At 41.8% G+C, this 22,072-nt stretch overlaps 1 protein-coding gene across 1 annotated transcript; it reads left to right on the top strand.

The window, feature by feature from the left end:
- The first annotated feature begins 3 nt into the window (after positions 1-3).
- Positions 4-17,396, top strand: dhtkd1 (dehydrogenase E1 and transketolase domain containing 1). The gene is made up of 17 exons (XM_084933824.1): positions 4-470; positions 734-886; positions 4,220-4,431; positions 4,519-4,713; positions 4,881-5,150; positions 5,946-6,117; positions 6,971-7,169; positions 9,161-9,473; positions 9,563-9,647; positions 9,753-9,892; positions 9,975-10,125; positions 10,223-10,329; positions 12,246-12,410; positions 13,002-13,084; positions 13,245-13,411; positions 16,419-16,504; positions 16,593-17,396. Exons 1-17 carry the CDS (start codon positions 299-301, stop codon positions 16,692-16,694), a joined length of 2,772 nt encoding a protein of 923 aa, XP_084789950.1. The 5' UTR covers positions 4-298; the 3' UTR covers positions 16,695-17,396.
- Positions 17,397-22,072: the final 4,676 nt, after the last annotated feature.

Raw genomic sequence — 22,072 nt, 5'->3', positions numbered from 1 at the left:
CACCTGTTGCGCTACTTCACTTGCTTCTGAGATTTTTAGCCATCTTAAAGACAACATAGCGCTGGCCCGAAATGTAAAAATGTAACCTCGTGCCCTACAGATTCAAACCTTGTGTTTAAGTAAAATTAAATACCATTTACTCGACTTAAATATCGACCAGATAAGCTTCAGCCAATCGCCTGCCGATGCGACATCTCCTCCCATTAACGTGTCCCATCTCCGGGCAGTATGGCTGCCGTCCTGTAGCCTGTTCTCAGATGTGTGCCGGTATCTCATGCGAGACTAAAGACCTGGAAACATGTCGGCCTTGATTTTGCTGAAAAGCTCGCTGAGCAGACTGCCGCAGAGCGTCGCTCGGCAGGTTGTCGGCTGCAGTTATCACACCGAGAGAGGTGTTTACGGGTACCGACCCAAGAGCACCGAGCGGGACCAGAAGTGGCAGACCGAGCGGGTGGCTGCACTAAATCAAGGTCAGTATGGAGTTAAATTACAGTACGGTCCCCTTAAGTTACCGTCGTTTAACATAGAGGCTCGGCAAAGACAGTTGCATTAACGCTTGTTTGTGGGGTTATTTTATTCCGCAGTATTTTTATACGAGTTTAAATGATATTCTGTTTAGGTGGCCTATCGTTGACTCTGGAAGCTGTTGTAGCTGTTAACTGCTGTGCAGTGAACGCGTCATTTATTTAATGTGAGCTTGCTGTCACGCGTTGTTCTCTTCTCTTGTGTTCAGATCATGCTCTCGCTAGACTGGTGGAGGCATACAGAGCACACGGACACAAGGCTGCTAAAATTAACCCTTTGCTACCCCAAAAGCCTGTTGTTGACAGTGTCCCGGAGATTAGCATGCTGACTGGCACCATGAGTGGACAACTCAACACCTCAGGTAAAGGAATCCTGCAGAAAGCATGCACCTGAAGTTAGCATACTCACACTTGTTTACCTTTTTAACCTTAATCTTACAAATGCAGCTGCTTTTAGCTGGTCGGGCCTCTAATGTAGTCACGTGAGTCATCCGAATCGTATTGTAACTTTACAAGAAGCAATGCATTAAAATCAAATTTGCTATATTAGTATACATAAAACGCCCTGATTGATAGCAAGATAATATTTGTAAGGGGTTCAAACTGATCACAAACCACCTAAAGGAAATAAAATTATATTCCTCTTATAGTTCAGCGGGACCAGGGGTATCAGTGGTCTTCAACCTGAGTCTGATCTTTATGTAATGCTAACTAAAGAAGCTCTTGAAAACCAAACATACCTGCTCAGGGATTTTTTTTGCTTGATATGAAGAAGCAGGGTTTTTAGTGACTCCCCAATAAGCGGTTTACATATGCACCTAACAGCATAGAAAAGATTACAAGATGATAGTGAGGTATGGTTTGGAGATGGTGGCCTGACAAAGATAGAAGATTGAGCTGCAGGTGGCAGATATGAAGATATTAAGATTTTCGTTGGCGTGACCTGGATGGACAGAATTGGAAATGAGTGCATTACAGGGACAGCTCAGGTTTAAAGACAAGCTTGGTGAGGAAAAGAGGAAGAGCACAGAGAAGATTTGTGGATGGTAGTGAAAGAGAAAATGCAGAGGTTTGGTATTACAGGAGGAAGCTAGGGATGGGGTGAGATAAAGGAAGCAGCTGAATGAAGAAGAAGACGGGAGCAAACTTAAATCAAGAGTTGATATTTTACACTGAGAAGTGTTAATGTTTTTATTTAAACTATGAGGGGAAAAAATAACACCCACAATGTCATTTCACTCTGAGTTTTTAAGTGTTAATCACGTCCAACTCTCTACTTTTTGCTCTTTAAAAAGTGTTAAACTTATATGGCGTTTGCCTTTCATTATGAAATCCTGCCCATCCCAGTATTTGCTGCACTCCAGTTTTAATGTTTTACTGAGGACTCTGTGTTCGACACAACTTGTACTTACTTGTTAGCATGTGCCATTCTTGCGCAACACCTGGTTGATCATCAGTTGTCTCTGAAAGTGAGGAGTTCTCTTCCAAAAATGGCTGTAGGGGAGAAAACAAAACGACACACACCATTTTATCCATGACTTAATGCTAAAGCATGAACTCTTTAAGGTAGACGCACATAAAGTTGTTTTTATGTTTTGTTATGCAAAATTTGAGTGGTTGCATCTGTTACTGCACCATTATTACGCCTAATTATGAGGTTAAAAAATGAAAAGTTCTCTACAGGCTTATGTAAAGCAGCAAAATTTGATCCATTTCACACAAAACGTTGTGCTTTTTTTTTTTTTTTTTTTTTTAAACTTTGTGACATGGTGTGCTGTCCAGTCACAACGAGCCATCAGAAGACGTCTACACGGCAGTCATAAAAGGACATGGTCAGCACTAATACTTGGGCAAGGCAGGATGGCTCTTTATTCCAGGCTGTTTACACCTGAGCTATGTGAACTGAAGCCTCGGTTTCCTGTTCTTATGTGCCAGGAGTGGTGCCCGGTGAGGTCTTCTGCTGGTGTAGCCCACGTGCTTCAAATTTGCAGATGTCATGCGTTCAGAGATGCTCTTCAGTCCTCATCCTTTTCTGACTGTTCCCTTAGCTCAGCAATTTCTGAACTTCAGCTGGTCGTCTTGCTGTGATGTCACTGGCCTGTTAAATATTTTCATTAACAAGCAGCTGTACCTGTTAAAGCGGCGTGTGAGTATATATTAGGGCTGCACGATTTTGCATAAAATGAGAATCACGATTTTTTGGCTTAGAATTGAGATCACGATTCTCTCACGATTTTCTTTTCCAATATAAATATTTATTGCACTTATTAACTGCACATCAACTTCGTAACAGTTGAGACTGAACATAAAAACAATAAATAAACATAAAAACAACAAATGTCTCACGTTTTGTGGTTGCCGCAAAATGTTGTACTGCTTGTAGTTCCGTCTCCACCGTTGCTCGACACTGCGTGTATACAGCAGGTAGTGCAACAATAGAAAAATAGTTGCGGGACGGCACTGTGTAGCGTTTGTCTAGGGTGTTGATCATTTTCCTAAATCCCTCGTTTTGCACAGTGTTGATGGGAGCCATATCTTTGGTCAGGTGATAAGTGATAGCCTCCGTAATTTCTTTGTGCCTGCGGAAGTTCGACGTGTATAGGGAAGCGCTGTATAAGGTTCCCGTTATTGATGTTTGGGTGGTTGACCGGGACGGATTTTCTCCAGTCACTTTCTCGTCATCCCTGACGTGTTCTCCGTTGTTTTTTCCCTGCCAATTTTAGCATCACACGGCACAGCTTCTGTACCAGGTGGTATAAGGCTCCGCCCTTGTCATTTGTTGAGCAGGAAGAGTGAGCGCTTGTTTTCATGCAGATTACGTCCCGGATCAAAATGCGGTACAATCGTCCTCGTCTTTTTTTCTTTTTCTTTTTTTTTAAATCGTTGTCATTTGGAAATGAGATCGCACATAAGTATGAATCGAGATCGCGATTTTCTAACGATTAATCGTGCAGCCCTAGTGTATATAACCGTTAAAAAATCAAATCCCTAAAGGAAACCGTTACAGCAGACATAGTTCCACTTTTACTTACACATTCAGCGTCCTAATGTGTCTTGTGTTGCTTACTTGAAGGACCGTCCTCTTCAGGATAACCATATTATTAGAGCCACACGCTGAAAGGTCTAGATCTGAACTGGTTACAACAACAAGCGCTGGACTGGATAGACCCCATCTGATCACAGGCTTACAGGGCTGGAACGTGACCGTGTGACCCACTGCACTCAATCATTATTTCACCCATGTTCTTATGTGCTAGTGATGCGTGTCAATGGATCAGACCAGTCGCAGTATTTCACGGTAACAGCAGCTCGTCGTTACCTCGTTAAGTCTTAGGATTCAATTTGTAAACAGTCGCATTCTGTTTTATTTACATTTTATGCAACATTTGAGAATTTCGATTCTTGGTTTAAAAGTGTAAAGTCAGAGTAAAATGATTGCAGGTTAAAGTCCTGGAAAAAACCCTGTAAAATTTTAAAGTATGCAAGTTTTATTATTAAAATGTAGTTTGTTCTCATTGCTTTCTAGCATGTTTTCTAGCTTCATATCATTTGTGAAATATACAGTGTTTATTCATCTGTGAATACAGAACACTAAAAAGTACATATTAGGGCTGTTTTTGTTCTGTGAGCCACCCCCACCCTTATAATTCACGGGTAGGTGTTGCTTGCTTTACTCGTTACATGTGATTCTGCAGGTTTGCGGCACTTTGGGAAAGTGCAGGCTTCTGTGGAAGAGGTTCAGGCCTACCTGGAAGAAGCCTACTGTGGCCACCTGTCAGTGGAGCCCGGCCAGCTGAGCAGTCTGGATGAGAGGGAGTGGTTCGCTGACCGCTTCGAGGAGCTTAAGAGAGAGAATTTCTCTCCAGAGGAGAGAAGGCAGCTGGCCAAGATCATGCTAGAGTCTCAGGCAGGTTTCAGAAGAGTAATAAAAAAAGAATTGTAGCACGTGATCTCAATGACATCCACTTCACAATATTCCTCTTTCGACCTGCAGGAATTCGACCACTTTCTGGCCACCAAGTTTGCTACTGTGAAGCGTTATGGAGGAGAGGGAGCAGAGAGCATGATGGGGTTTTTCTTTGAGCTCTTCCACCAGTCTGTCCACAGTGGAGTCACTGACATTGTGATCGGCATGCCTCACCGAGGCCGACTCAACCTCCTGACAGGCCTGCTCAAGTTCCCACCTGAGGTTTGGATATTTAATCTGACCCGTATACTGCATTTTAGTCACGACCTTCAAGATTATCTTTTATTTTCTTTAACATCACTGAACAGCTTTTGTTCGCCTTTGCCGCACGACAAACAAAAGCGAGACGGTCTCGGATAACGCTGTGCTTCCCTCATTTTTCTCTCCAGCTTATGTTCCGTAAGATGCGCGGCCTCAGCGAGTTCCCCGACACCTCGCCGGCCATCGGTGACGTCCTCTCCCACCTCACCTCTTCGGTGGAGTTAGATTTCCAAGCCAAACACCCCCTTCATGTCACCATGCTGCCCAACCCATCTCACCTTGAGGCCATCAACCCCGTGGCTCAGGGCAAAACCAGAGCCAGGCAGCAGCTCCGGAAAGAAGGGGACTACTCGCCCGAAGACGACGCCCAACCTGGGGACCAAGTCATCTGTCTGCAGGTAACACAGCTGCACGCACGTGTGAGGACATATTTTAAAACTTGCTAGAAAAAGTGATGAGTCTGTTAGTGTGGAATTTCATAAACGAACACAAATAGCTCTATTGGAACAAATAAAAAAGTGTTTTACTTCTGTGTGCTGAAAAAGATTCCCTCTCCCTCTCTGCTTAAGAAATCACTGTATGCTTTAATGAATTAATGAACAACAATTATTACTTTTAATTTGACAATTTTACATTTATTTGCTCTTCCTCATGTTAATATGGTGACTTACTTATTATATAATATTATACTAACTAACCAACCAGGAAGCTCATTCTCTTCCTCTTCAAAACATTTTCTTTAAAGGTAAAGTGCTTTTTGGGGTCAACTTGAAAGAAAGACAGATGTGAAATGTAAAAGTGAGGTCAGAGGTCAAATGTGACATGATATTTGGTTGCTATAACTATAATGCAATATTTAGAATCCCCATATTCCCTTTCCATAAATGCCTATATGTTGTCAACACAAACACTGGTGGTAAGAATAATAGTTTTAAATAGCTCTGTATAGCATTGCTATCAATTTGACCTTCAGATCATTCTGTTGACCTTGAAGGAGAGGTCAGAGGTCAAATATGACATATTTTAAATCTTTATAATTGTACTTTCTGCATGTTGACTACACACACCACACTTGAAAGAATCATAGCTAATCAGGTCAGTATTAAAAAAAAAAAAAAAAAAAAAAAGCAGGATTTGTTAGATGATGTTTGTTTGTACGATGAGATAACTTCTTCTTTCTTCCTTCTCCACAGATTCACGGCGACGGCTCGTTCACTGGTCAAGGCATCGTTCCTGAAACTCTGACCCTTTCAAATCTTCCTCACTACAGAGTTGGTGGGAGCATCCACCTCATCGTGAATAACCAAGTGGGCTACACCACCCCGTCGGAAAGAGGACGATCGTCTTTGTACTGCAGTGATGTTGGTCAGTGAAAGCTTCTCATCAGTATTCCCGTGTACAGAGAGAATATGTTATTAGTAAGTCATTTATTTGAAAGCACTTTGTGTATAAAAAAAGACTTTGAGAATAGGCAGACATGAAATGAAAAGCGTGTGAGGAGAGTTGCAGACTAAATATAAACTTTTAAAATGTCACAGCTTCAAAGTTTTTGGAGCTCATTCTAAAGTATTTAAACCCAGTGTTTCCAAGATCAGTGTCAATTAGAGGTACAGCGAATGTCAAAATGTCCTGTGACCTGACATTGTGTCTACTGTGTTTCAACTTAATCAAATAGCAGCCTTTAGTCAGGCAATCTTTCCAGTAAAGCCTTTTTTCTCCTGACGTTTTCATATAAGATGAATGGTGAGTAGGAAAAAGAATCAGTGGGGTGCTGCTTTAGCTCAGTGGGTGAGTGGGTGACCACATGCCATATGGCCACAGAGTGCAGCAGCCCGTATTTGAGAGTGACCTGTGGCCTTTTGCTGCCCTCTGCTCTCTTTGCAACTACCTGCCTATCTTCACTGCTCCGCTATCCAATAAAGGCAAAAATGCCCAAAAAGTAATGTTTAAAAAAAACACTTCACATTACACGATGCTTCATTTGTTTCTATGCAAACATCCAAAGTAATGGGGCTAAAAATGAGTGTAGCATGCAGCCTGAGGTCAAACAGTTTCATGAGGGTTTTGAATATGGATTATTTTCATGTATGCGTCTAATATGATACACTCGGTGAGATAGGATATCTGAGAGGTCTTTTAAATTAGCCAGTGTTAGTGCAGTTTTACTTTGTAAAGTGGTACCTTCATCATGTTGTAATGGGCGACATTTCTTCCACAGGTAAGATGGTGAACTGTGCTGTGATCCATGTAAACGGAGACGATGCCGAGGAGGTGCTACGAGCCGCTCGGCTGGCTGTCGACTACCAGCGGCACTTCAGGAAAGATGTCATCCTGGACCTGATCTGTTACCGTCAGTGGGGCCACAATGAGCTGGACGAGCCTTTTTTCACCAATCCGGCAATGTACAAGATCATCCGGTTAGTTAAAGCTATCGCTTTTACTTAGCAGTTTGATTTGAAGTATTCTTGTAGGTGCACTGATGCATTTACATGATGGGTCTACTTGTGTAGGAATGGCTGATGTTTAATGGTGTATTTGGGTAATTGTGGAATTTTTATTTCTGTGTGAAAGGCAGGCATAACTTGAATTGTAGTGTTTCAACTATTAAACCACTACAGTGCTTTGAAAATATCAAAACTTTCAGGACAGTAGAGAATATGCAGTTGCTTCACAACAACAGTCGTTTTAGTATGTTGCTTTGGATGTTAAAGACCCTGCAACATTCAAGAGAGAACTGCAACAATTAGCCGAGCCTCTAAAAGCAAGGAATTGGCGACCGTGGCGAGAAAGAACTCTCTTAATAGGAAGCGACCTCCAGCATGACCAGGGAGTGGGAAGCAATGCACTGTGACTGGTTAGGAGGATGAGGGGGAAGAGAAGATGGATGAAGAACAACAAAGAGGAGAAATCACTAACTGCCAGAGAGAGATTAAAGTGAATGCAAGAGTGTTGTTTAATCACATGGGGAGTGAAAAAAAGGTCCTAGTTTTTTTTTTTTTTGTTTTTTTTTTTTTTAAAGATGCAGTTCTTGAGTCAGTTTTTTTTCTGCATTTTGTTTTTATTTTGCCTCTGTACACCACCTCAATAGATTTTAAATCAGTCGATATGTGATTTAATTCAAGGGGTTTAACAGTTTAGGAATTGCATTATAATAGACAAGTCCCAATTTTGAGAAGCTCACAGTTAATTGGACAAATAAACATCATATTGAACTACTGGGATTAAAATCCTTGGGCATGAGGTGATGTGTTTCCCTCACTGAGATGCTCTGCCAGGCCTTCACTGCAGCTGCTTTCAGTTGCTGTTGTTTTTGGGTCTCTGCCTTCACATTTGTCTTCAGTAACTGGAAAACATGCTGTTTGTGCTGAGATCAGGTGACCGACTTGGCTTTTTAAGAATATCTCATTTCTTTGTCTTGAGAAGCTCTTGCTTTCTTTTGCAGTATTCTTTGTGTTATTATCTATTTGCACTGTGGCGTTCTGTCTCATCAGTTTTACAGCATGTGGTTAAAGCAGACAGTACAGCTGTGTGCAATACATAATTCATCCTGCTACTTAATACACAGAAACAGTCCTGTTCGCTGGCGATCATACATGCCCATACCATTACATCATCTCTGTATCTGTCCCTCCTCCTTCATAATTTCCTCTTCCCATCACTTAAAGGTCCAAAAAAAGTTTTTTTTCCCATCAGTCCGATCTTCTTTTAGATGTTTTCTGGCAAAGTCTAATCAGGCCTTGTTGTGTTTGTAACAAGTGTTTTTTTCACCTTGTTGTAAACCCTCTGTAATTACATTCATCAAGGCTAGACCTTGACAATTATACGCCTACCTCCGTGTGAGTGTTCTTGACTCGGCTCTGTGCTGCAGAGGGCTGCTTCTTAACCAAGGAAAGAATTATGTCACCATCCACTTTAGTTGTCTTCAGAGCTTTTAGTGTTTCTGAGCTGGCCAGCATAGCCATTCTTGTTAAGAACAAACCAGGATTTTGATTTGATCACTCCAAAGGTTTTTGCGATCTCTCTCATTGGTTTATTTGAATTTTTCAGCCCGTAATGATAATAATAATTCACCTACGTCAGCATCTCCTTGAACCTCCTTTAACATCATAATAAGTCAAGTGAAAAAATTACAAATGCAATTTGTATACTTTGAATCACTTTCAGATTTTTATTTATTTACTTTGTTATGAACTAATAAACAGGCCTAACCTGGACAAATAAACATATTAGTCAACTGCCCAGTTCGTTTTGAGCATCTGAAGGTGGCTGTAATACCCAAACAGTTAATGCAATGCTTTTGTCGAACCCCTTGAATTAAAGCTCGAGTCTGCACCCAGTCCCATCTTGGGTGTCTGATTTAAAAGAATACAGGGTAATAATCAGATCATCTCCTGTTTGCTCCTTGCAGGTCTCGAAAGAGCATCCCAGACGCCTACTCAGACCAGCTGATTTCAGAGGGTCTGATGACAGAAGTTGAGCGTGACGAGATCAAAACCAAATACTACAGCATGCTCAACGACAAGCTGTCCAACATGACCCTGCACAGCCCTCCACCCACCAACCTGCAGGGCCGCTGGGGGGATCTTGTTGAACCCCAGGCTAGAGTCACCACCTGGGACACTGGTGTCCCCATTCCTCTGCTGCAGTTTGTGGGAGTGAAATCTGTGGATATCCCTGAGCAAATCCAGCTGCACAGCCACCTCGGAAAAACCCACGTACAGGTACCGGGATCTTTTGCTTCTAACCCTTCTGCCGCGTTGCCTTGTCCAAACATCACAGCAGTTAAATTATTTTGCTTTTGTAAACTCAGGCCCGGCTGCAGAAACTGGAAGAGGGAACCAAACTAGACTGGTCGACAGCAGAGGCCCTCGCTTTCGGCTCTCTCCTCTGCCAAGGTCTGTCACGTTTTGTCTGGTGTTTTTAGCAGTGAGTAAAAATGACTCATTTCCAGTTTGGGAATTCCTGGGGTTTCCTTTAAACTCGAGCTATTCTCACTGCAGGTTTTAATATCCGTATCAGTGGACAGGACGTTGGAAGAGGTACATTCAGTCAGCGGCATGCCATGGTTGTGTGCCAGGACACTAACGACATGTACATCCCTCTGAATCACATCAGCCCCGAGCAGACAGGTTTCCTGGAGGTAATGCCCTCGCAAAGCAGATAAAACCATCAGTGTCAACATGAAAAACAAAACAAAACAAATTGTGGTGTCTTGTGTTTAGGTGTGTAACAGCCCGCTGTCTGAAGAGGCCGTGCTTGGATTTGAATATGGCATGAGCATCGCGCAGCCGAAGCTCCTGCCCATCTGGGAGGCTCAGTTTGGAGATTTCTTTAACGGAGCGCAGATTGTCTTTGACACCTTCATCTCGGGAGGTGAGCTTCTCACCCCTCTGCCGCATTTTCTAATAAACTTGGTCAAAAAAAAAAAAAAGAGATTATTTCATCAGAGGTGAAACTGTCGTGTTTCCAGGTGAAGCCAAGTGGCTGCTGCAGTGTGGGATGGTGATCCTGCTGCCTCATGGATACGATGGCGCTGGACCTGAACACTCCTCCTGCCGTATGGAGCGCTTCCTCCAGGTCAGTGAGTCAGGACTGTGTCGGTATTTCTAATCTGGAATCGTGTCATATCAGTGTCAATCACTTAATTTCACTATTGTTTATTTAACCTGCTACTTAATATTACAGAAAGACACGACAGTCTTAAAGCTACTTAAGCTCAAATTTGATGGACTAGCCATATGAGGGCCCAGGTGAAGCCTTTTATTCAGGCTGAATGTCTGTGCTCTTCATTACATTATTCCAACCACTCTTTCATTTGTCTACACACAGAACACATTTTTCCTGACAATTCCTATCAGGAATAACACCGATGTGCAACCAATTCCTTATGCACTGCACCAACAAAATTAAAGAAACACTCGATCCTAACAGTAAAAACAAAGTCAGCATAAACTATCGTGAATCCATTTTACCTGTAGCCATCAGTCCGGAGGGATGAAGAGAGGACAGTGTTATCACTTCAGTTTGCACCAAAGCAGCTGAAATGGATTCAGAATGGTTTATGATTCATAACAGCACAGCGATATCCCTGAAGCTTAACAGACTTTGTGTTATACTGTGATAAACAAGTGCTCTGTCAGTGTATCATAGTAGTGCAGAGCCTGTTCACAGAGATTATGAAACCATTTTGTTAAAGCTACAGTTTAAACATCCCTTAAATGTGTCGTATACAGGCAAGCAAGATGATTTGAAACGAGGGCAATAATGATATCGTGTGTGTGTGTGTGTGTGTGTGTGTGTGTGTGTGTGTGTGTGTGTGTGTGTGTGTGTGTGTGTGTGTGTGTGTGTGTGTGTGTGTGTGTGTGTGTGTGTGTGTGTGTGTGTGTGTGTGTGTGTGTGTGTGTGTGTGTGGAATGAGCAGATTGTGGGTTGCAGTTTGTTTGTTTTGTGACTCATTCACCAAAATGGTAGAAGTGCTTCAGTGTAGTGTGTAGTTGTTCAGGTATCTTTGTGTAATAACTATTTGTTTTTTTAAGTATTAAGTACTGTTTGAGGATTAAGATCAGCTGCTCAGGCCAAGGACCTCAAATTCAGCACTGTACTTACCCCACCAAGTTTGAAATGAATCAAACGAACAGCTGCAGAGAGAAGCAAAGTTAGTCGGATATAGGGCAAAGATTTCACCACATAGTATTCTCTAACCATTACACAACTTCTTTTGCAGTAATAAAAAAAATCTTAAACTCTGCTAAAGTCAAAGACATGGGAGAAAGACATCCCACTTCTCTCTTTTGGTTCTGAAACAGTCACGACATGACTATCATTTCAGATCCTGCAGATTCATCAGTTGCTTGACAACACATTAAAAAAACACCTGAATAGTTTCCATGGAGGTTTAATCTTTTACCTCTGCCAGGAAAGAGATTATCCTTTCACTCATGCCTTTGTAGAGTTGAACTGTAATAACAAATGCAGTGTCACGCAGAGAGCTTTATCCATGAATAATACCATCATTTAAATAGACACAATGGTAACCACATAATGAGAATTAAAGGTTCTATAAGTGAGATTTTAAACATTAATATAGCCCGTAGGATCTAAATGAAAAGCTTGTTGTGTGAAGTTACAGATGGTTTCTTCGGTGCAGAGGAAGGCTGTGTAGTCAGGAGCACATTATGTACAGATTTGATCAATGGCAAATCATCACAGATAATGTTTCTTAATGGGCTGCAAGCAATCAGCAGACAAATTACATCGGGTTGAGGCTGCTTCTAAAATCATTTCCTCGATAATAGACACAATTTATTGAACACCAAATTGAAATTTTGCATACTTAACACTTACTTTGTGTCATCTTTGGCAGGTGAGGTATAAAAAAATCATTCATATTCATGTTACAGCTTTACAAGAGTGGAAGCTACTCAAGCTAATGTTTAGTTACACATTACCTGAAATATAAACGAATGCTAACTTTTCCTCTTTTTGTCTCGCAGATGTGCGACAGTAAGGAGGAGGGTGTGGACGGCGATACTGTGAACATGTCAGTGGTCAACCCCACCACCTCCGCTCAGTACTTCCATCTGCTCCGGAGGCAGATGGTTCGAAACTTCCGCAAACCTCTCATTGTTGTGGGACCCAAGACTCTGCTGAGATTTTCCGTGAGTACTTTAGGCTGCGCTCAGTCGCGCTTAAATGCCTCGAAAACAGAGGTCGCTAGGGAAAAATGCGAAAATTTCTGTGACTGTTTTGTGGGTGGTATTTGACGGTTGCTGGCCGTTGCCATGAAATCGACTATTAAAGCTCCAATCACACCAAGATACAAAATGAAGTTGGTCACAAACAGGTATATGGTGCTGCACCAAAAAAAACCCAAAACAAAAACTCTGCGTGCACTTTTCAAAGTAAAAGCTGGACCTTTTGAATGGTGTTGGCTGCAGCAGAGTTTCACTACTGCTCGGCGAGTACTTGCTAAGTCTTCGCAGTCTTCCATGAAACTACCAGTCTGCTAGCAACCAAAGCAATCGCAAGGAGGGTTTTTGTGCAGCACCCTCTTTGCAATCAATTTTACCTAGCAACAGCCAGCAGCCTCCAGTAACCACTTGCCAACCAGTTCAGGAATATAATTTTTTTCCCTAGCGACCAGTGGTTGCCAGGAAGTCACCAATCGGTCTCTAGGACAGATTTGACACATCCAGCTCCTCAGAGATGCTTCCATCTCGATGCTTGAAGGACATATTCTGTTTTCCCAGGGGGCCGTGTCCAGTCTGACTGAGATGGCACCAGGAACGTCTTTTAGGCCAGTGCTGGGCGATACGTCTGTGACTGCAGAAAGGTAGAGAAGACGTTATATTAAATCTGCAGTGTGGGTGTGTGATTGTTTCTGTGTGTTTAAATGAAACTGCAAGAGTTCAGATTTTTGAAAGAACCATAAAAACACATATGTAAGTAGCCCAAACCCTGAGTCCAATCCAGTGTTTTTTCTTTCCACACAGTGTCCAGAAGGTGGTGCTGTGCTCTGGGAAGCACTACTATGCTCTGCTGAAACAGAGGGAGACATCAGCAGCCAACCAGAACACAGCGCTCATCCGCGTGGAGGAGCTGTGTCCGTTCCCTCTGGATGCCCTGCAGCAGGAGCTCAAAAAATACCCCAAAGCCAACGGTAGCGTGACCGCTCACTAATCTCTGTTTTCCCACCTACATGCCTACTTCATCTTTACTCTCAGCAAACACACCGGCTTTATAGATGGAGGTGCACTAGCAGTTTGCTTTGAGTTGTAGTTGAAGTTTAATCAGATCAGTTCATGAGTTTTGTTTCATTTTTCAGAGTAGATTTGTTTGTTTCATTTTAGTTTGTGTTGTTTAAAAATGTTTTGTTTTTTTAGTTTTAGTGTTAGGGTGGTGCGGGTGGTGTGCATGTCCATCAGAGAAAGTCTCTCATCTGATTTAGCTTGGTGGAAATCTCATGGAACAGAGATGAGTAATCTTGCCAGGCCTGTGGTGGCTGCTTGAGCGGGATGGTGCCGGTTCCCACACCGCCAGGATAGTGCAGTTCCTTTCTGGATCAGGAGAGTACTCAGACACTTCCTTGGCCTTTTCCTTTAGTCCTGACGTGTTTCTTGCTGAACATGCCTGGGTGGATGCGTTCATCAGAGGCAGCTACAACCAGTGACCATTGCATAGCCAGCTGTCAGCTGCACTCATTCAGGAATGGAGAGTAATTCCGATCCAGACAGGTGACGGCTTGCATCACATCCAGGAGAGGTCATACCTCATACGAAGTGTCTTCTGTATAAGTTATAAACGTTAGTGTTGGGGTTAACCTTTAAGAATTGGTCTATAAAATGTATTTAACAAACTACTGGGTTTTTTGGGGTGTTTTTTTTTTTTTTTTAAAATTATTACATTTAACGGACCACCTGTCATATAATCAAGAAAACAGATACAATTTAGCAATTTGTCAAAAACTTTAGAAGGATGACTTTTTGCCGGACAGAAAAGGTTACAAAAGCACACTGCCGAAGTCTGAGTCAGAGTAATTTAAATGTGATCCAGCTGAAAGCAGAAACGACATTCGACCGTTTAGTTGAAATGCCAGATCATCAAGTATCTGACAAACTCTTACCTACTGCACAGCTGTTGTCTCACAGGTTTCTCTCACTTCATCCTTTACTGTCCCCGTGAGCATCATTCAAGGCGTGATGGACATGCTTTCCATACACGAGCAAATTTCCTTGCCAACATTGTCTTTTTTTGCTTATTCACACCATCCTTACACGTTTAGTTTCACAAAAATGCATTTACGTAAACAGCAGTACAAATACTATGTGTGTGTTCAACTGGCAAAGTTTAGCTGAGGACTCAGAGTAGATCAAAATCTTGAATTCCTTTTCTGAGCTGGCCTCTGTTATTACCCTGTGCCCACAGCCTTTGAACCTTCAAAGCGGTGAGTGATTTGCATACTTTTTTTAGGTTCCTCTTTTTACTTTTTAGGCACAGACAGCTTTTGTTTTAAAGGCTGTTGTGCTAAATGCAGCTTGTGAGGATAAGAAGACTTCAAACACGGGGCTGAAAATATCTCCACATTTTTGGGGGTATAAATCATAGCTTCTGGTCTTACAAAGATCCTGATTATTATTTAACAGTAATACAGCGAAGGACAGTCAGAAATATTTGTTCTGTTTTTTTAAAAAAAGAAAAATTGGTGATTCAGATAATGGTATTCAGACGGTAACTGAGGGATATGACGAGGAGCTTTTTGACCAAACTGCTCAAATTATGACACATGGCACGTTATGTCTATGTGCCGTGCCCTTAAACTAACTATACCCTTCCTGCTTCTACAAGAATTGTGAGTATAAGTAGTAGCCAGGAGCTGATAGCTGACAATCAAATGCATCGTGTCCATAAAAGCAGGAGTTCTGTGAGTTTGCTGGTTCAGGTGTGTGTTAAAACAACGGCAAGGAAGAACGACAACGCTGCTGCCCATCAATCCAGGAAGGGTTAGAAGACCATTTCCAAACTATTTGAAGCCTATCATTCTACATCTAATGTTTTTCACTATTATTATTTACAAGTGAATGACATTCAAGACGGTAACCGGTCTTTCTAGGGGTGGACATCCCAACAAATTCACCCCGAGGTCAGACTGTGCAATGCTCAAAGAAACTGCAAAAAACCAAGAGCTACATGTCTGATTCTGCAGGCCTCCGTATGTTAAATGTTAAAGTTCATGACAGTAGAAAAAAAAAGATTTAAGAAATATGGCTTATTTGGTGTGTGACCAGGAGAAAGTGTCTTCTCTCGAAAAACCAGAAACAAAAAAAAACATGGCACGTTTGCAAAGCTGCGTCTGAGCAAACCACCAGACTTTAGCAACAGTGTCCTTTAGACAGATGAGACAGATAAGGAAATGTGTGACCTTAATGCACAGCACCGCAATTAGATATGAGCACACACATCTCATACCAAGTGTCGAGCACGGTGGTGGAGGAGTGATGATTTGGCTTTGTTTTGCAGCCACAGCAGCTGGGTAGTTTAAGGTCATCGAGTCAACCGTGAACTTCTCTGTATACCAAAGTATTCTAGAGTCAAATGTGAGGCCGTCTGTGTGACGGCTAAAGTTTGACTGAAATTGGGTCGAGCAACAAGACAACGATCCTAAGCAGAGCAACAGATCTACAACAAAAAAGACTGAAAAAGAAAAGAAATCAAATTATTACTACCAATCCAATTCAATCCTGTTAGAACTGAAAGATGGCACATTTTCTTTAGCAAATGACTAGATGTTTATTTATTTATTTTTTTGCACGTATGTTTGTGCGTTTGTAAAGTTGGAAGCAAGACCCAGTGAATTATTTGGGTTTTTTTTATTAAAACTGAGAGACCTAATTTAGATTGGCACTTGGTCTGAATGGTCATTTTTGTGTGTGTGTGGATGAGAAACAAAGCTCAGGTTTCACTTCAGTTTGCTGTACTATTGTTCTCACCAAATACTCTATAGCAAACTGGTTTCACACTGAGCTGAAATTTCACTGAACTGCAAGAGAGGAACTTCAACCAAAGTGCTAACCTACATAAATCTTTAGTGGGAACTCGCCTTTTAAAAACATTGAACAGTGTCATGTATCGCTGTAGATTATAATCACATTTTAAAAATCCTCTTGCAGAGTTCATTTGGAGCCAGGAGGAGCCTCAGAACATGGGGCCCTGGTCTTTTGTAGCTCCCAGGTTTGAGAAGCAGCTGGCCTGCAAGGTGAGCACAGTTTGAAATAATTCTGTCTACACTGTGAACCTCAGTGAATTATATTACTCGAATTGACTCCCTCCTCTGTCCTTGTCAGCTCCGGTTAGTGAGCCGGCCCGCTCTGCCCGCCCCTGCTGTCGGCATCGGGACCCTTCATCACCAGCAGCAAGAGGCCATCCTCACTGCTACTTTCTCCTAAGACTTAAACAAGGCTGCAAACCAAAAGATATCAAGTTTGCAGGCATCGGTACAACACTACATGCTGCATCTGCTGCACTACAGATACGCGGGACCCTTACGTGGCGTGGATGGGCTGTTTTTAAACAAATTGTTCAGTAATGAAGATCAAATCAGAGAAATGTGTGAAAGAGAATAGTGTTAATGATTTTATTTGTTCTCTTGTAGTTCTTAAGTGTTTGTTTTTAATGAAAAGTCTACTTCTGTTCCCTCCTTTCTGTCATTCAGCATGCCTGTATTTAGGGATGGAGGCACTTTAATCGAAGCCTTACAGACACAAGGTGACTGTGATGGACGCCTGTCAGGGGGAAATCTACAGATTCCATGTTTCAGGAATCGGAACTGCTTATTCGTCTCGTGCACAGAGGCTGCATGAGTTACTGTTTACATCATAAAGTAGTGGGAGTGTATTTGTGCATTAACCTTGAAACATGTAAGAATGTGAGTGCTAAACTAGCATTACACTTGAAGATTTGAAAGTCTGTCGTGATCACCAGGAGGAAGTTACCATTGAAACTGCTGAATGTTTATCAGACCAGTTTCATTTCTTATCTTACAAATATGAACTAAAGTTAATTTTTTTTAACCATTTTACCAAACTGAAGCTTCAAATCAGAATAATGGCATTAAAGAGTATATTTTAAAATAAATCTGTTTTCATGTTTGTGTGTCTATTTCTTTTTGACCAATAACGTGCTTCGTTCTATAAGAGTAGTCGCTCCTGAAGTTTGTAGCACGAAGCAGGATCCGTGCTTATTCCACTAACTTCCAGTTTAACCCTGGATTTTCTTTTTTTCTTTTTAAAAAGGCAGCTTCACTTGTTACTGAGCTGTGCAGCAGACATAACCTGCTCCAGATTACAGCAGGTTAGATTAGTCGTAGATTAGAGATCAACAGGTATGAAATCACCACCTACTGACCAATCAGTTCTCTGAGAAATGGTGTCACCATATGGACTGAACTGAATCTTCTTTAGTGCTTTTCTACTCTACTCAAAGTGCTTTATACAACTTGCCTCATTCACCCATTCATACAAGCACTTTGTTCTATGCTTAAGTGCTTTCTGTGTAACATTCACACTCTGGTGGATGCACTGGTGAGCAGCTAGGGGTAAATATCTTGCCCAAGGATACTTTGGCGTGTCAATGACCTGCTCTACCTCCTGAGCTACAGCCACACATTTGTGGAAGATACCTCGGATCTCTGTGAGCAGGTAGCAGGAGGGTCTACAGCAGGAGTGGGTAGCTCCAGGCCTCGAGGGCCGGTGTCCTGCAGGTTTTAGATATCACCCTGGGTCAACACACCTGAATCACATGATTAGTTCTTTACCAGGCCTCTGGAGAACTTCAGGACATGTTGAGGAGGTCATTTAGCCATTTGAATCAGCTGTGTTGGATCAAGGAAACATCGAAAACCTGCAGGGCACTGGCCCTTGAGGCCTGGAGTTGCCCACCCCTGGTTTACAGGGTTTATTTTCCCTCAGCATCTGTGAGAAATACAGATTCTTGAATACAACCCTATTTCTGGATATCTTTTTCCCTCCTGGTTGCAAACGCCACCAAGACTGCAGCTGGAAAGAATAAAAACTAAAACAGTCCTTATGCAGGGGGCATGCTGGAGTGGAGCAGTGGTTAACGCTTTTACCTCGCAGCAACAAAGTCCTGAGTCTGCATGGGTTCTCACCAGGTAATCCCGCTTCCTCGCAGGGACCACAGCTCCCCTGCGACCCTGAAGTGGATAAGTGCAAGCAAACGGATGGAAGGATGAACTGTCTTTATGCACATTAACTAAACATTAAAAGGATAACACTTGTAATCTATGTGGTTCTCCAGTTTCTTACTGATAGAGCTGTGACAGTGATGTCAAATAATCCTCACAGTGTAAACACCCTGTCCTTCCTTGCTTCAAATACTGCTGTTTGTGGTTGGTCAGTGTTACCCATCTAATGAGAATGGCTTGTAATAAGATTGGGGGAAATCCTGTGATTGACTTACCAAGTTTATAACCACCTTCCTGTGACCACGTAGCCTGACTGATGATGTTCTGGTGAGTGAAGCCAGATAACTCAAACATATCTTTGGTCTGATGAACTTCATCTGCAGGCATAGTTTCAAATAAATTAACATATGTACAGGGAATTACTGTGAGCCAGTAACTTTAGGCTTCAGAAATGTCCATTTTTTTTCCTACTCTTATTTCTGTATGATGTCATTGAGAGTGAATATTACTTATGTGGTCATATCGGGCACACAGGTTCAAACCATTATGTGAAGGAGAGCAAATTAGATGACAGCTGGCTTAAAGGGAAAAGAAGTGAAGCAGATTTTTTCAGACAGAGGTTCAACTGAGGGGCATCACCAAGGCTCAGCATGATAATGCTCAGCAACAGTAAAAATGCACAGTTGTAAATGAGTATAATAGATCCCTTTACCCACAGCCACCCTGGGGCGCCTCTGTCAGTGGTGCGGTGGTCAGAGAGCCCGGTGGCGCCAGTGTCCGGCAGCCTCGCCTCTGTCAGTGCGCCCCAGGGTGGCTGTGGCTACAATGTAGCTTGCCATCACCAGTGTGTGAATGCGTGTGTGAATGGGTGGATGACTGAATGTGTAAAGCGCTTTGGGGTCCTTAGGGACTAGTAAAGCGCTATACAAATACAGGCCATTTACCATTTTACAGTTGCGTAACCATACTTCAGCTTAAGACAGGATATTGTTAGAGTGGACCCAGAGTTGTTGGGTCCTGCATTCATATTTTTCTTGTATTTTTTACATGAGATTCCAATAAAGGCTGATGCACTCTTAAATGGCTGTTTTCCAGTTAAAGCAAGACATGAGATGATCGATACTTTTGGAGGCTGGATTCAAAAATCCAAAAACAAAGTGGGTGGATGATTTTTCTGCAGACTGAAGGAACAACACCTCTGTGTAAAGCAATGAGGAAAATTAGCTTGAAGTCATGACCTTGATTTAATTAGTTGTGTTTATTCTGCTTGATTGTTCATTCAGTTAAATAAAACGACAATGTCCTCCCAAACAAGTTACACAATCGATCAGAGGAGGAATCCTTCAAATAAAATTACAGTATTCAAAAGTTCGACTGAAAACAGGGAACAATTTAAAGTGCTTTTCTTCCCATACAAAGTTCTCAATGACTAAGCTCCAGCATATCTGAAAAACTTCATAATGGCGGTATAATAGGTCTGGCTGTTCCAGAATAAATTCTAGGCTGGATTATTGTAAATCCATGTCATCAGGTTGTCTAAATACCTTCCTGAAAAACCTTCATTTGATCCAAAATACAACAGCAAGAGCATTAATAGGAGCCATAAAGTCATATTTCTCCCACTTCAACTTCTTATTAGCTTCCTGTCAAATTCAGAATCAAAATCCTTCTCTTTACACACAAACTCCATCAATGCCCCATCGATCTTAAAGACCTCATAGTACAACGTCCTAACGAAAGGCATTTTTGGGTTTCAAAACTAGAATGGGAGGCGGAGCCTTCAGCTATCAGTACCCTGTCCTGGCCACCAATCTCCCATTTTGGGTTCAGGACACAGACACCCTCTCTCATTTAAAGCTTTTTTTTCAACATGAGAAATAAAAATAAAGTCAAATAAACACAGATCAAACCAAAAAGACGGCACTAACAAGCTAACTGAAAGGATTAAATAAACCAGGATGACATAATTTGGTGTTTTTTTTTTTATTGTGTTCAAGGTGAAAGGATGCAAGAATCTAACATAATTAATACACATTCAGATGATCATGAAACGTTTCTTTACAACAAATCTTGATCACATACAGTAAGTGAAAGATTAAATGGTTTTGTCACACAGGCCAGAAGGGTGGCACACACTAACACACACTACCAGATAGACAGGATATGATGCAATGTGATAGAGGGTGTGACATCATTAAAGGAAGGTTTTTTTATGTTTGTGATTTCATGCTTATAGTTAGGGCAGGATCAGTCGAGCGTGAAACATCACTTAGCAGAGGGTCAGACTGCTGGGGGACTTCCCACAATGCCCTGAGGTGTTTTCCCCACTGTCCTCTCTTTCACTTCTGATGTCTTTATATGCAGCTTTTGCTTTTAACTTTTTTCCTCCTGCAGTTTTGTTTTTGTCTTCTTTCTCTGTGCTTCACTTTTCTTTGTTCTTTTTCCTCTCACCCCCAGCTGGTCATAGGAGAAAGCTGACCCTGTCTGAGCCTGGTTCTGCTGGACGATTTCCCTTTTTTGTTTTCTTGTTCACAGAGGATTCTCCAGTTTCTCTCTATTACACTTTAAGATCCCCACCCTACAATGTAGAGAGTCCAAAGATGACTGTTGTTGTAAACTGTCATTTTGAAACTCTGTTTCTGTGTTTAGTGAAGATGAAAAAAAGGCCACAATGATTGCTGATGTGGAGCATGCTCTACTTCAAAAGCCAGAAAATTTTTGTATTTATTTATTTTTCCTAAATCATTAATTAATGACTGAAGATCCAAGCTTTACTTTACTTAAATAAAAGGTCAGTGTTATTTAAAAAGAAAAAATTTCTTTGTCTGAATTGAGGGATGGCGTTAGATGGTGCTTATGTTGAGCCAAATGAGAACGGTTGTCTTGACAACAGGAAATGTACAACAACAGGCCAATGTCAGGCCACCTGGTGAACATTTAGACATTGATTAACCGTCAGCTGACCTTCTTTTCTTCCTGTCTTGGTTCAATAGTTCCAAAAGTTGTGCCAATAGTTCCGACATTAAAGCTGTGCCGATACCAGAGACGTAACCTCGCTGTTGCCCGGGCATCGTTATAGGACTTTCTTGAATTTCAAGAATTCATCTATATTATGGTCTTATTGATTAGAACTGTTATGACTGCTGTGTTATTTTTGTGTCATTGTGTGCAACTGCTGTGTTCTTTCCTCTATGAAGAGGTAGAATATGCTGAAATGTGGAGGTGCAGCTCAAACACGATTGGCTCGAGGCTGGTGACCACACCTTACATAAGGAGTCAAGATAGCCACGCTCTGTCGAGAGGATCATTCACTTGTTTGCTTTACAAATCCAGTATTTTTTGTAACATCAATTATAATTGTGTGCATGGTTGAAGGAGTAAGTAGAGCTGAGATGCCTTTTGTTTTGGAAGATTGGGGGGGATTAAGCTTTTGGTTAGGCTAGCTCTGTTGTCGAGGTGTTTGTTATTTTGGTCTTAGCTCAGTCCTAATTAACTACTACTTTTCTGTTTGTAAAATTGTTGATTCGTAAACACAAATCATACTGGCCCAAAGAAGGAGACACTTCTCAAACTCCTGACCTCTTGCTCTGGAGTTTAATTCTTATCCTTCTGAGCCAACTA

Source organism: Perissodus microlepis, chromosome 7 (assembly GCF_051167445.1).
Source record: "Perissodus microlepis isolate ML-2025 ecotype Zambia chromosome 7, ASM5116744v1, whole genome shotgun sequence".
NCBI classification, from domain to species: Eukaryota; Metazoa; Chordata; class Actinopteri; order Cichliformes; family Cichlidae; genus Perissodus; species Perissodus microlepis.
Note: the sequence above shows the minus strand (reverse complement) of the source record. Positions and strands in the feature narration are given on the sequence as shown.

Excerpts from the sequence above, each read along its gene's own strand:
- dhtkd1 (XM_084933824.1), top strand. The coding sequence starts at position 299 with ATGTCGGCCTTGATTTTGCTGAAAAGCTCGCTGAGCAGACTGCCGCAG. Across the intron at positions 4,714-4,880 it reads TGCTCAAGTTCCCACCTGAG|CTTATGTTCCGTAAGATGCG; the intron begins GTTTGGATATTT and ends TTTTCTCTCCAG. Across the intron at positions 9,893-9,974 it reads AGCAGACAGGTTTCCTGGAG|GTGTGTAACAGCCCGCTGTC; the intron begins GTAATGCCCTCG and ends TCTTGTGTTTAG.